We start from the raw sequence: 14338 nt of genomic DNA, 5'->3' as shown, positions 1-14338 counted from the left end.
CAAATAAGCAGATAACTGTAATCAACTAGGTAAGGCAGAATCAGAAACAAATGAATGATACCTATTTTACAAAAATAAAATATTTTGAGGTTTCATGTTATATCCAAAAACTTGGTCAAAGACGGAAAAAAAGATGAAACAGGTAACACTGGCAGGATTGTGAAAAGAGAGGTACATTAATGCGCTATTAGTGAATTTATGAACTGGTACAAAAAAGGCATAATGTTCCTTGAATCTAAGTAACAAGTGCTCTACATAACTGTTAATGTGTGAGATGAAGTTAAGATTTCACTGAAAATCCTTTCATGAAACAAAAATTAAGACTGCTTAAAAAAAAGATAAATGCTGCTACAGAATAAAATGTTCTTTTGGATGACCACTCAGTTTCCTTAACAGTTTAACTGTTAAGACATCTTATAATTAGTCAACAAAAAACTTCAAGAGAACTACTGCATACTTTGTGATAGGGTTTTGCTGAAATGGATTTTAATAGTCTGATATGTGCCCCATATAAAAACTGAATTATTCTGGCAGTGGATCAGAATATAGTAAATAGCTAAAATATTCACACACCCTTATCACTATCTTTTAGTATTATGTCTTATATCTATTTCCGCTTAGTTCTCTCTCCAACTATAAAAGCAAATGACATTCCTAAAAGCCCTCTATGTGTGCAACACATTAGTCTTCTTTGCTGATGGTTCATATTGATATAGGAAGAGTTAAAGAGATCTTTAAAATCAAATAGTTCAACTCCCTCATCTTACAGAGGCCCCAAGAGTACAAGTTGGCCAAATTTACAAAGATAGTAAGTGGCAGAATCAGCATTTACATTGTATCATAGTAGATGGCGCCTTCTTGATCTAACCCTAATTTATTGGCAAGCATGGAAACATAAAGAGCATATAGGGGATAAAGAAGACCTGCAGAGAGAAAAAAGAAGGGAAAAAGAACAAAAAAGAGTAAAGAGTTTAGTGAACATTAAAGGATCCTGGACTTCCTCCCTCCATCCCCATTTGAATGGTTCAAACTATTTTCTTCAGGTTCAATCAACCAATCAAAATAGATCTTCCAAAAATTTCCAGGAAAAATAAATTTTCCAGGAAAAAGATTTTGGTGAAAGCTTTAAGAACAAATATAGGTTTTTAATGGAATAATCCTTTTCATCTATAATTATACTTGGCTATTACAAAATTAGAGAAAAGTTTGTATCTTAATAATCCTTGATGGAATGTAATTATCCTTATCAAATAAATCTAAAACAATACCACCAGACCACCAGTTTTTCATTTATTCAAAACTCAAAAATCAAAAAACTTCTCAGGCAACCTTTGAGAATTTTACATAGGAATAAAGGTAAAAGTGTAGAATGAAGAAGACATCTAATTTGGGCTCTCCTTTTTACACTGGCACTGGTACTTCCTAGGCAAAGTGGATGAAGATAAAAGGTGCTACTTTATTCTTCTGAGAAACTGTTATCAGTCAAATCAAGAAATCAAAAAATAAAAGAGTTTCAGTAAATAGAAATCAGAGAAGTAACAGTTTTTGGTGTTGTACAATGTAAAGTATTACAAGCCCTAGAAAGACTTCCACCAGACTGGAAGTGCCTCCATTACACTTGCCTCTTCTATTGAGAGCTAAGTACATAGAGATATCATCATTAAGAAATTACATAAAAAATTAATAAACTTCTCCTAACTTAAGGCAATGGTCTCCAAATGGTCTTCAAAGTGAGAGTGAGTTCAGAAGCACCCACCCCCAATTCCATCAATTCTGCTCCCTTGCTATGTTTTGAAAATTTCTTCCTCCTGACTTCTAATCATTGTGTGGGGTATTCACCCCTTAGGGAAATTAGTCATAGCCTCTAATTAATTTGACACCCCCAGCAGCTATCCAGGTGTTATCAGGAAAATTCTGCCTCTGCTCCTTTCCATGAAGATCAACTTCTGGTCTGACATAGGCCCCTAACAGGGTGGGAAATAAATAAAGAAATCTACCTCTCTCCTTTTCACTTTGGAATTACAGTGAGTCACAAAGGATGAGCAAGTATAAGTCCATCTTCCACATCACTGCTAAAATGATTTTCTTAAAATATCAATCCTACTTATTAAAATCTAGTAGTGAGTGACTCTAGGATGAAATGTTATTTCATTTTTATCTCATTCTCTGCTAATTTCCATCTTTGTATAAATTTCATAATGTATGAATTTGTATGATAGAACACGTATATAATTTATAAATTATATATATATATACACGATATATATACTATATATATATATATAATATATACGATATTTGGTGGTGTTACATTCAAACTTTCTTTTAGTACTGAACTGTTTATACTCAACCATTATATTTAGGTATTATAATCTTTACTGGTTTAATGAGATGTAAATTGACTATTTTGAGATAAAAGTGATGAATTTTAATTATTTGTCACAGGGAATAATTAACTATAATAATTAACTTGAGAAACTTTCAACTAAATATTTCAGTAGTTATTATTAACTTAGAATGAATATGGTGACAAATCCATAAGACATATATGCATTTACCTACCTTGACTTTGGTTCTCCTGAGTGAATACTGACAGCTTTATATTGCTAAAATGTAATACAGCTTTTAAAGTACTTCTTCCTGACTTTTAATATAATTTCATTGTTAGCTTGGCTTCACAAAATTTTTCATTTACAAAGTCTCATGAAAAGATACATTTTCTTTTACTGAAATGAGAACTATACAAGAAAACTCTGGATTTATGGTTGCTTTATCTAATGCCCCTGATCCAAACTGTGTGACCCTGGAGTAGTGACTCACTTAATATTTCAGTGCCCCAGACAACTGTTGAAGACTAACAGCTACCTGTCCATGTGCATCAATGGAAGGAATTTCAGTACCAGTGATTCCCTAGGCTAATTAAATCACAATTACAGACAAAACAAAACAAGACAACTATGGATGCTAGGTACACAGAAGTTACTGAAAATATAATGGTTCAATAATGTCTAAAAATGTTTTAAGTTTATCTATGAAATAATTATAAATGTACTATTTATGACTGTATAATTATAAATGCTATTCTGTATTTGGACATTTAAATGGACCTGAGAATATAAATCACTGATCTCCTCCTTAATGTTAAAAGATAAAGCCATCACGATAATATTTTTATTGCTGCTGTAGAAGAAAATACATGTGTGATCCCAGTAAAGAAATGGATAGCGTTTCACCTGCAAATCAAAGTAAGAAAAGGAAAATAAGTAAAAAGGACACTCTCTATTATTTTTCTCATTTTTATAATGGTTCTTGAAAAGGGCTTTTTCAAACACAAGGTTAACAAAAAGTCACAAAAAAATGACAAAACTTTAATTTTGAGTAATTAGGAAAACTGTTAATAAACACATAGTCAATGTGTTTTCATTTCTCAATTACATGGTTCCAGGCAGATGAAAGAAAATAGCAGGATGAGAAAAGTGATACATATGATGAAGTTTATCTTAAAAATATATATATAAGGAAGAGGGGCGGCTAGGTGGCACAGTGGATAGAGCACTGGCCCTGGAGCCAGGAGTACCTGGGTTCAAATCTAGCCTCAGACACCTAATAATTACCTAGCTGTGTGGCCTTGGGCAAGCTACATAACCCCATTTGCCTTGCCAAAAAACAAACAAAAAAACCCCCCAAAAAAACAAAAACAAACCCCCAAAAAACATATACATAAAGAAGAAAGGGTAAAGACTTAAATGTGAATAGTAGAGAAAGAAGTAAGAAGATAATCAAATACATTTTTAAGAAGAGTCAAGAAAGGTTGAAAAAACTGCAGTGCAGAAGATCCCCTCTTTTTTTTTTAATCCATTGCTACGAAAATTTTTCCCTTAAGTGTAAGGAGTAGAGAAGAGGGAGAATTTGTTTTAAACACTTCAAACACTCTTCTTCAGATCAAGTAAAAACCACATTTAAATATAAAAATCATTAAAAAATACACAGAAATTTGTCAATTCATATCTTTTCCCATATGATTGCTCCTAGTCAATAGCTAGGGAGTAGATGGAACTATTACTGCTCAGGTTTTTTGGTAGTTTCACTAACTTTTTTTTCCCTCACAGCAACATGCAATTTGAACTACTATAGCTTCCCATTACACAAGTGAAGGAGGAATGATAATAAGAATCACAAATGAAAGCTATATCTATCCTATTCTATAATAAAAGCACAGTTTTATTTTTCCCTCTCAGCTACAAAATGAAAACATTTGTGCCAAATCCCTCAATATAGTGTCTTAGAACTGGTCTCCAATGACAATAACAAATGAGTATTGTTAATGATTTTCAGATTTAGGGCAATAATTCTCACATAAAGCAATCTTTTCCTTGAGATATGCCAAACTACTGCACTCCAGAAAAATGTTTGTATCCTTATACTAGGAATTTTCCTCCATATTATTCAGTACAACTTATCGTACCTTGAGCATAAACTAACAGATGAAGCTATTTTTCAGAGAAAATGTGTTGGTGAGAGCCAAGAAACCATCTCCTGTTTCTTGTGATTTATTCCACTTTGAATCAGAGTTAAGATGATCAGAACTAAAAAAGCATTGTCAGCATATTAGGCTTTATTTTGAAGGCAAACAGAGTAGAGGCAAAGTCAAAGAAAGTCTTAATTACCATAAGGCAAAAAGGGTTCTTGTCCTCAGGAAGCTTACAATTAAGAGTGAGAATAGGAAGAAAGTCAGTAAATGGGTTAACAGGATTGTTTCAAAGCAAAATATCTAGTTTTTAAATTATATTTTTAGATCCCCTAAGCTGCTAAAGCCTTTTCTCTCAAATTACTTTTTAACTAAAGTATTGTTTATATGTATATTTCTATTTATTAGAGTTATAATTAATTTTTACTTCTCTTTATATTTGTGCTTTTATTTATCACATCACCCATTAGAATGCAGTCTCATTTTGGGTAGGGATTGTTTCATCCTTTATACTTCTATGCCTAAGAGTAAAGAGTAAAGTACAAAGAATGAAATAATCCCTTCTCAAAATGAGACTGTATTCTAATGGATGACATGACAAAACCACTAATAATTTACCTATTGCTTATTTGACACAATTATTTATCTGATGTCAACAATCTTCTTCCTTTTGAAATAAATACTGACTATCCCCAATTTTTGTTAATACCCTCTACACGGCCCTCTAGGACATCTCTGACCTTTGTCATTGACTTCAACACATTGTTCCTCACTCACCGCTACTTGCTCTCCTTCAATTTCATTCCAAGTCCTAAGACTTCATGCCTTCACAGTTTTTTGACTTTCTTGGTTCTAATAATTTTCTCTTCTAGTTCATCTCTATAAAGCTCAGCCAAACCATGGAACTTCTCACCACTTGGAATTTTTTTCACGTGAAACTACCCCATCTCTTCCTGCAATTTTCTGTCTTGCTACTTAATTCTGTCACTCTTGCAGACCTCACACAGTACTTTGTTTTGTGATTCTTCAATGTACTTCACATGTCATAGCATGAATTAACCCAATCAGGACACATATTATATTGATCAAGATAATTTCTACAGTCCCTTCAAGTTCTAAACTCAATGAATTCATCTCACAATACCTAGTGTTGTGTTCTCTGCAAAATGCTGGTTAAAAATTGTTTAATGAGGGGTGGCTAGGTGGTGCAGTGGATAGAGCACTGGCCCTGGAGTCAGGAGTACCTGAGTTCAAATCTGGGCAAGTCACTTAACCCCATTAGCATTGCCAAAAAACCTAAAAAAAAGAAAAAAAATTGTTTAATAAACTGCTACCTGAAAGGTAGAGAAAAGCCAGCCAGCTCAAGTAGGATGGCACCACTGTCCTGGTGCCTGAATTTAAGAGCTCGGAGAATAGGAATGTCTCCCAGACCGCTGCCATTCTATCTGCCTATGCCCTCACAATCATTACTGAGAGAAGCAGTTACATTGAAGAAAGAATTCACCTTCCACTCCGTCACTAATAGTTTACTGACCAAATGCAACCATGGGGCAGATAAGTCTAGATAATGGCAGAACCCCAAGACTACTGATCCTGATTACAATGTCTCCCCCCCCATAATAATCCCTGAGGAGAAGTAGCCTGGCTACTGTTTTTTATGGGTGCTATAGCCACAGTTTCTAAAGACCCAGAAAATTTAAATTTCAAGTTATCAAAGTCCATGGCATTCAACAATCATTAGAGATGACAGCAAATGGGGGTGGTGAGGCGGATAGAGCACTGGGCATAGAGTCAGGAGCATCCAAGTTCAAATCTGACCTCAGACAACTTAATTCCCTAGCTCTGTGACCTTGGACACGTCATTTAACTCCACTGCTTTAAATAAACAAATAAATAAACAAGTTTTATTTGTACCCCTTGGAACAAAGAATGGCTTGCGGAGTAGGAGAAGGAGAATCTAGACTACACTGGGAAATTAAAGTACTATGAATACAAAACAAATAAAAAATATGAAAAATCTCAAGGAAAAATATTGCTTTATTTCTGCCTTTGTATTTCCAGTACCTAGCCTGTAGTAGGTGCAAAACAATGCTAAGTGAACTGAACTGGGGAAGAAAAAAACCAAAACACAACTGCTAAAACAGTATGGTATCAGACTTATGGCAATGTTAAGTCAAGCAGTCAAAATTTTGCATATCAGTATGATTTTCTAACTTTCATAGGAAAAAAGTACTTAATACTTTGAAAGGATTAGTATGTTTAATCTAGAACCTTTCCACCGAAATTAACATAAAGAACAAAGAACTAGGAAATCTTTTTTTGGGGGGGGAGGTGGTGTTGCAAGGCAAATGGGGTTAAGTGGCTTGCCCAAGGCCACACAGCTAGGTAATTATTAAGTGTCTGAAGCTGGTTTTGAACCCAAGTACTCCTGACTCTAGGGCTGATGCTCTATCCACTGCACCACCTAGCTGCCCTTATCACTAAGAAATCTAAAGGGCAATGTTCATGTTAGAATACACTTGACCTAGTAAGAATAATGCACTTGGTGGGGACATTTCCTTTTCTCTTTTTGAGTAATCTAGCCCATTTTGGTTTTTGCCAAATACCTGTGATTCCCTGTACTGATGCCAGTCAGCAACTTTTTTGCAATTTACAGTCTTTAGAGACTTAACTAGGGGACCATAACCTAGGGGCACAAGACAACATGTCAGAGGCAGTATATGAACTCTCACTTCACCAAGTCTTACTGACTCTGCAACCTATCACATGTATATAAGTATATTATCACACATATTCACCACATAGATTCTATTCCATAACCTATTTCAGCAAAGTAATGCTCCTGTATTATGGTCCTAAGCAAAACTTATATAGCAAAAGGTCTTCCTAAAAATCTAGCCTTCTTTTTCTTGACTCTTTGGATTTTCACCACTTACACCTATTTCAATAAAAAAAAAAAAACCCAACCCCCAAAATCACAGCCTAGCATGTATTTAGCATCACTATGAACAGAGGAAACAGATTCAAGATGACATTCCAGTGTAGTGGAGAAGGCAGTGAACATGGTGCCAAAGACCTGACCTTCTATCCTGGCCTTCACTGCTCACCAGCACTGTGGGAGTGGCCCAGTCATTTGCTGAGGGCGTAAATGAGGATTGAAGTACAGGATTTCTAAGGCCCTTACCTACCCTACCAGTCTATTTGTCTACCTCTCAAAAGCATTTCCAGCCCCGATCTTGGGCAGCTGGTATTTCAGTGCAGAGACTTTTGGAGGGGTTGGGGAGGGGAAAGAGGTAAGAGTGCATAAGGGGAGGGATTCCCCCCCATCTTTAATATAAAAACAAAACCAACATTAGTACTAGTATTAGCAGGCACAAGTATTCAAAATATTCAGTCTTTTGAATGTTTGATGGACTAAGATTTCAACTTTTTTTGCTTGAAAAGTGAAAAATCCAGCATTCCATGATGAGAGACAGATTCCTATCTAACAGAATATTCAAAATGGAAGACATTTCAAATTTCATCTAATTCATAATTTTATAGATTAAGAAATGGAGATAGAAAATGAATTGAAAAAATTACTCAGGGGCAGTCAGTATTAGAGTCCCTGCTTTCCAACTTTTATCCTTTTTCAATATCATCACGTTAGTTCCAAAGACCATCACAACCTATCAACCAGCATTTTGACAACTCTCAACATAGTTATTATTGCAGATAGTAATATAGGTTTAACTCTATCAAAGATCCCTATCTCTGAGGTCAAATAAGGTATTTATTTAGCTCTAGTTTATTCTTAGTGTAATTCCAGTTTAGGAGCATCCCTCTGGGTCCTTTCTCTTCCCACATTCTCCAACAGCAAAATGCCTAAATAAAACATGTGAGTATATGGGTGACTATCATGGAACTAAACAGTAATAAACCAAGCATACTCTTTCCATCTCTAGTTATGTAAAAACAATGCAATCTACATTAAGCTGGGAGAAATAGTCTTCTACCTGCCCTTGTGGGGTGGTGGACAAACTCCCTCTACTTAGAAGTCCTGAACAGAATATGCTTGACTGCCAAACACTTCTTCACTATCTCTAAAGGCTGAAAGGATATTCTCTAAATGGAAGGGAAATAAAGGCAGACATCTCTGTTATTCCTTGCAAAAGTGCTAATAAAGTTCTTATTTAAAAAGCACCTAAAATTTAATAAAACTCTTTTATTACAACATTTATATATGGAAAAATGTGGCATAGATATTATTCCCCTCAGATGAAGAAATTAAATCTTAGAGAGATTATGTAAACTGACCCCATCATACCACAAGAAAATGGCAGAACTGAGAATTTGTCCCAGAAATTTAAACACAGTCTAATGCTCTAAAAGAGCATTTTATTCAGTTCCTATCTTGTCAGCTAATCACTTAGAAATGTCAAGATTTATGATACAAAGGCTTAGTTAATTAACCACAGCTAACACCTTAGATATCTTCTGTTAGAAAAGGCATTACTAAAATCCAGCACCACATCTGGTACAGCACTACTTATCTGAAAGTTGGGGCCTTCATTTCTTAGTTACATAGAGGAAAGAGAAATGCAAGTATAATTTTATGTTTATCTCTATAAATTGAGAAATTAAATGATTTCACAAATATGCCACAAATTTTAGAGCAAACCTTTATAAAGCACTTTAAGGCTTTTCAAGGGTTTTACATACATCGTCTCAATTCTCACAGCAATCCTGTGAGATACCTACTATTATTTATTTCTATTTTATGGAAGTGCAAACTGAGATTGAGTTTAGCTGACTTGTCCAAGGTTATATAGGTAGCAAGTGTCTGAGACCAGGTTCTAATTCTGGTCTTTCTGAGTCCAAGTCCAATATCACTCGGTGCTTCATTTTATATGAAAATTTTAGCGTGCATACAAATGAAAGGCAGTATCTATTTAGAATATCCTTACTTCAATGGAGAGTGTTTAACATATACATATATTCAGATTTCTTGAAAACAAACACATGTTCTTTATAACTTTACAGAACTGGCAATTGGCAAGAAATATTTAAAAAGAAAAAAATTACATTTTTAGTCAAATCAATATAGTATTCTTTATATACAATCTATGGTATTCTTTGAATTAGTATTAAGAGCTTCCCATAGCTAAGCAGCATTAGTAGCAGCTAAATAATTCAATTAAACAAAAATTGTGAAACAATTGTTGATAATCTAATTACACAAAAATACATACACAAAATATGCCATGCAACACAATATTGTACAAGTAAGCATTTTTAAAAACATCATTAAAATATTATGACACAACATTCTGTCTTAGGATTGGAGTGATAAAGTATGCTTTCACCTAGATTAAGTTAAGAACTGAGGTTTGATTCTTGAAGAGTATTACTTAAATCCTAAGATTTTATGCTGTCACAAGTATAACATAAAGAACGTAATGTAAAGTAGTACTATGAAAATAGATACTCCATATAAAATTTCAAATCCTATTTACTATGATACAAGTTAATAAATATAAATGCACAAACATATAGATGGTTTGGGCAAAGCATGCATATATATATTCCCCAAAGAACAAGTTTTTAGCCAATAATTTTTATAAGCAGTTTTTGATTTTGGAATTCTAATATGAAGAAGTCAGAACATAACTAAGGGGGCAAGAATATGAATAAAATGATTCATCTTACCTAAATATGGAATGCAAGGTGTCATCTTTAAGCTACTAATATAGTCTCTAAGTCTTTTGTAATTATCTTCTTTACTCATAACATATTCCAATTTTTCAAAAGTAGTTTTATCTTTTCGACTCAATAACTAAAAAAGAAAAAACCGTAAGATGTTATTTATATAGGGAAATGTACATTTATTGATGCTTAAACTTAAGTATGAACTAGACTGAATACATAATAATTTTCAATTCACAAAACTATAATTCTTATTTAATGAATAGTTTCTCATCTTTGACACAAAGGCTCATTTTTTTCCCTTGTCATATTCTTTTAAGGTGTCAGAGTATTTTGATTCAATTTTCCTAAATTTTTCAGAAACTGGTCAAGAAGTAAAACAGAATTATATAACAGTCAACTTTTGAAACATAAATAATCCTGCTTTTTCTTGACTGACTGATTTACTAAGATGTCCATTCACTGAGATAGCTGATTTTTGTAAGCTTTTGCTTGGAAACACTGGCAAATTGAATCTAAAGCTCACAGTTTAAAACAAGAGTCTACAGCTGTGGTTTTCAAAACTTCTTGGTGTCAAAATTCCTTTACAGCCTTCTAAATTATTAAAAATCCCTCAACAGTAGATGGGGAGTATAAAGATAAAAGTGTTTTAGTACTTTATAAAAGTAGTTTGATGGAGGGGTGGTGTCCCCTAAGTCTTGGTATCATCAGAGAGAGATCTTTGGAAATAGACCAGACTGAGAATTGCTGTTCTAGAGAATTTTACATTAAGTTGCTGCTTTTCAAACAATCACTCATGCCTGGCATTTAATGATTCTGTGGACCAACTGCCCATGTGGTTTTCTTGGCACAGGTTCTGGAGGGGTTTGCCATTTCCTTCTCCAGTGGATCTTTCTGTCAGGCAGAGGTTAAGTTTCTTGCCAAGAGTCACCCAGCTAATAAGTATCTGAAGCTGGATTTGAATTTAGGACTTTCTGACTCTGGGTCCAGTGCTCTATCAATAGCTGCCTCTTTAGGTTATGAGTTCAAGGTAAATGGCCCTACCTATATATATAATAAAAGGAGAGAAATTAATCAATTATATTCTCAAATAAAAGTATGCCCAATAATAGAACCCTACCTGTTTTTTATCCCAATCAAATAACTTGAAAGAGTTGTTTATCCAGCACTGCTCAGAGGAGCCTGAAGAACAAGGAAGGCAGGAGTGATACAAGTTTTCCAGCTCAAGGGAACTGAAAGCTGGAAGACTGGATCACCTATATTCTATGGTAATTGAAGCATGCATATATATATATATATATATATATATAAATTATGTACACACACACACACACACACACACACACACACACACACACACACAGACACACAGTGCTAATTATAGAAGAGGTCAGATCTGGAAGGAAACTTTGAGGTCATTAAGTCCTACCCCTTCATTTTACATAAGTGGGAAGGTTTGAGGTGAAATATGAACCTACCTTCTCCTCTTCCTTTACTCTAGAGGTCCATTATCAATATCAATATATATATTTTCCAAATATAAACTATTAAGGAACAATATCATGAAATCAACTAATAAAATGGAAATCTAATTTTGTAAGACCCAAGAGGTAAAGTACTTTAAAATTTTAGAAAATACTGCCTCATGCATAGTGGGCATTTAATATTTGTTGACTGAAATTATCTGAAATAAGAGGTAATTCTTGTGTTACATGAAATGCAGCAATATGAGTATAGAACATATGAAACTCAATCCTCTAGCATTTTTATTTTGTTTTGCTCTTAAAAATCAGAATACACAGTGATGTCCTGGAGAGTACTCGTACTCAGCATTCTACTATCAGAAGATACAGTTAATTATCTGGTTTTCCTATGTGCCTTAGACTAAGCTTGAAAACCTCTAACCCTTAATTTCCTCATCAGTAAAATGAAGGAAACTGAACTAGATAACTTAAAAGTCACCTCTCCAAGATTATTCTTCTAATATTGCCATACAATGGCAGTATGGAGTAGCAGATGACTTGGCAGCACTTTAGCCTCATACCCAGGAAGACCCGAGCTCAATCTTGCTTCTGATACAGTCAGTGTGACCATGGGCAAGTCACTTAAATTCTTAGTACGTGAATTTTAAAAAAAATTATGAGCAGCTGATTTGTATCAGTAGATCTAAGAAGTGACATGCTTTTACTAGTGAAAATAAAATCTGAGTTACAAATAAAGTACTGCTTATAGGAAAAGTCCATTTTAATCAAAAGCACTCTTTTGATCCTTTTAAAATTTTCCTCTACCTTGTCAAAAGTAAAATTTTAAATCTTACACAATGGAAAGAAAATGTGATGAGAAGTGGGGAGTAGAGGGATTGATAATTTTTCTACAGATTAATAAGAAACATAATATTGTTAAACAACAGTCATGTGCATGCATGCAACAAAATTCTGCTGGGAACCATTTTCCCAAAAGCAATCAATATATCACTCACAAACTATATTTAATAAACTTAGATTCTTGCCCTAGCTCTTTCACAAACTAGTTATGATCTTGGACATGGCACAATCTCTGGGCTCCAATTTTCCAGAAGTAAAGTCAGATTTGAAGACATCATGTCAAAAACCTCTACTTAACACTAGGAAAAATTCCTTCAGAAGAAGATAAAGCTTTAAAGAAAACTCAATTATTTTATGTAACTATAAAGTCACTTTAAACAATCTTTTCTCTAATAAAGTATTTCTTTCATAAGATACATTTATAAACACATTAAAGTAAACAAAACATTTTGACTATATTCATCCAAATCATCTTCACCATGGACTGGTGAGGAAGATAAGCAAAACAAAGTCTCAGAAAGGGAAGTGGGGGGCAAAGGAGGGACTGCTTTATTCAGCCTATTTGCAGGCCTAGCCCCCAATAACTGGTGCACAGAAGACACGGCTCACAGACTTTCTGCCTGACTGCACAGATATGGTCACATGTCCAAGGAGCTTTAGAGAAACCTTATCTCCTTGTCAAACCAGCAGTGCACTTGATGATCATGCTGTCATGGAGAGCTGGGTGTGGCAGGCCCTGTGCCAAGGAAGTGCTGGGCATAGGTAAGAAGGCAGGTCCAGCTCCTCCCTGGGCAAAGTCAATAGAGAAACATTTGCCTAAATGGACCACAGACCCACATGGGATAGATGGAGGGTGGTCTTTGAGGGGGAGACTCCAGGAAAGGGTATCTGCCCAAGAAGGGGGCATCACTGTGAGGCTGGGAGGAGGCCAAGAGGAGGTGAGATAAAGTTCTGGAAGCAGGAGTGAGCAGGCCGGCCATGTGCTGCTGAGCTTGAGATCAGCAAGGAAGTTGAGGGCTGGATCCTGGAGTGCTTGGAGGGGCACCGAGGGTCAGAAGCCTGAGATCCAAGGCTGGCCATGGCTGACAGTGGGCCCTGGTCCTCTAAGTCTGTTGGGCCCAAGCTCTAGCAAGTCTTGCCAAGTGAGAGGATTTCAGGGAGAGGTCACTCATTTATCCTTTTCCAAGGGCTGAAGAGCTGAAGGCCAGAGCTCAATCTCAAATTAGGTATGATGGGGGATGAAAGTTTAGGGAAAATAAATTTTTCAAAGATCATCTATTAAGCCAAGAACTGATCAGTAGAGGGAGCAAGCAGGATGATTAAATCACAGATCATTGAAATAAGGAAGTATAGTTTTAAAATATACTCACTGCCCATGTTTTAGTTAGTCTGAAGATGGGGGCACTTTGTAAACCAGACACCACAGCCATAAGTGCATGGAGGTTATTTAATTCATACAATTTCTGAAAAATAAAAAAGATAGAATTGAAAAATAAATGGCATCAATAAGACCATTTTAAATTACATACTTTAAAAAATCCTTTAGACAAGTATTATTAGCTTTGCAATTTAAAATTAAAACGCCTCCCATTTTCATAGTGAAAAAAGGTCATCTGATAAAATTTATAAACAATAGTTACTAAACAAAGAATTAGATAGAAAATATTTAAAAATTGAAGGAGTGCAAAAATTAAATTTACCAATAACTTAAAAATCCTCTTTTTGTTCTTTGCAAACTAGAATATTTGCTGACAGGTTCATAATGAAAATTCAATTTTAAAAAACTTCTTAGGTGACATGTAATTACCTTGTAATGTAATATTCTAAATATCAAACCAATATAAGGACAGGAGAACTGAAA

The 14338-nt window shown here is 34.6% G+C and overlaps 1 protein-coding gene across 8 annotated transcripts in view; it reads right to left on the bottom strand.

Moving 5' to 3' along the window:
• Positions 1-14338, bottom strand: part of RALGPS2 (Ral GEF with PH domain and SH3 binding motif 2) — a 227747-nt gene that overhangs the window by 77222 nt on the left and 136187 nt on the right. For 7 of the 8 annotated variants that reach the window (XR_012475605.1, XM_074222124.1, XM_074222125.1 and 4 more), the window contains 2 exons: positions 13848-13940; positions 10157-10283 (listed from right to left, as the gene is read on the bottom strand). Coding sequence is in view for 7 of the 8 variants with exons in the window: in XM_074222124.1 (XP_074078225.1) it covers positions 10157-10283; positions 13848-13940 (220 nt within the window). In the remaining variant the exon portion in view is untranslated. The remainder of the gene's footprint in view (positions 1-10156; positions 10284-13847; positions 13941-14338) is intronic. The other variant, XM_074222128.1, reaches the window with a different exon arrangement.

Source organism: Macrotis lagotis, chromosome 2 (genome assembly GCF_037893015.1).
Source record: "Macrotis lagotis isolate mMagLag1 chromosome 2, bilby.v1.9.chrom.fasta, whole genome shotgun sequence".
Taxonomy (NCBI): domain Eukaryota; kingdom Metazoa; phylum Chordata; class Mammalia; order Peramelemorphia; family Peramelidae; genus Macrotis; species Macrotis lagotis.
Note: the sequence above shows the minus strand (reverse complement) of the source record. Positions and strands in the feature narration are given on the sequence as shown.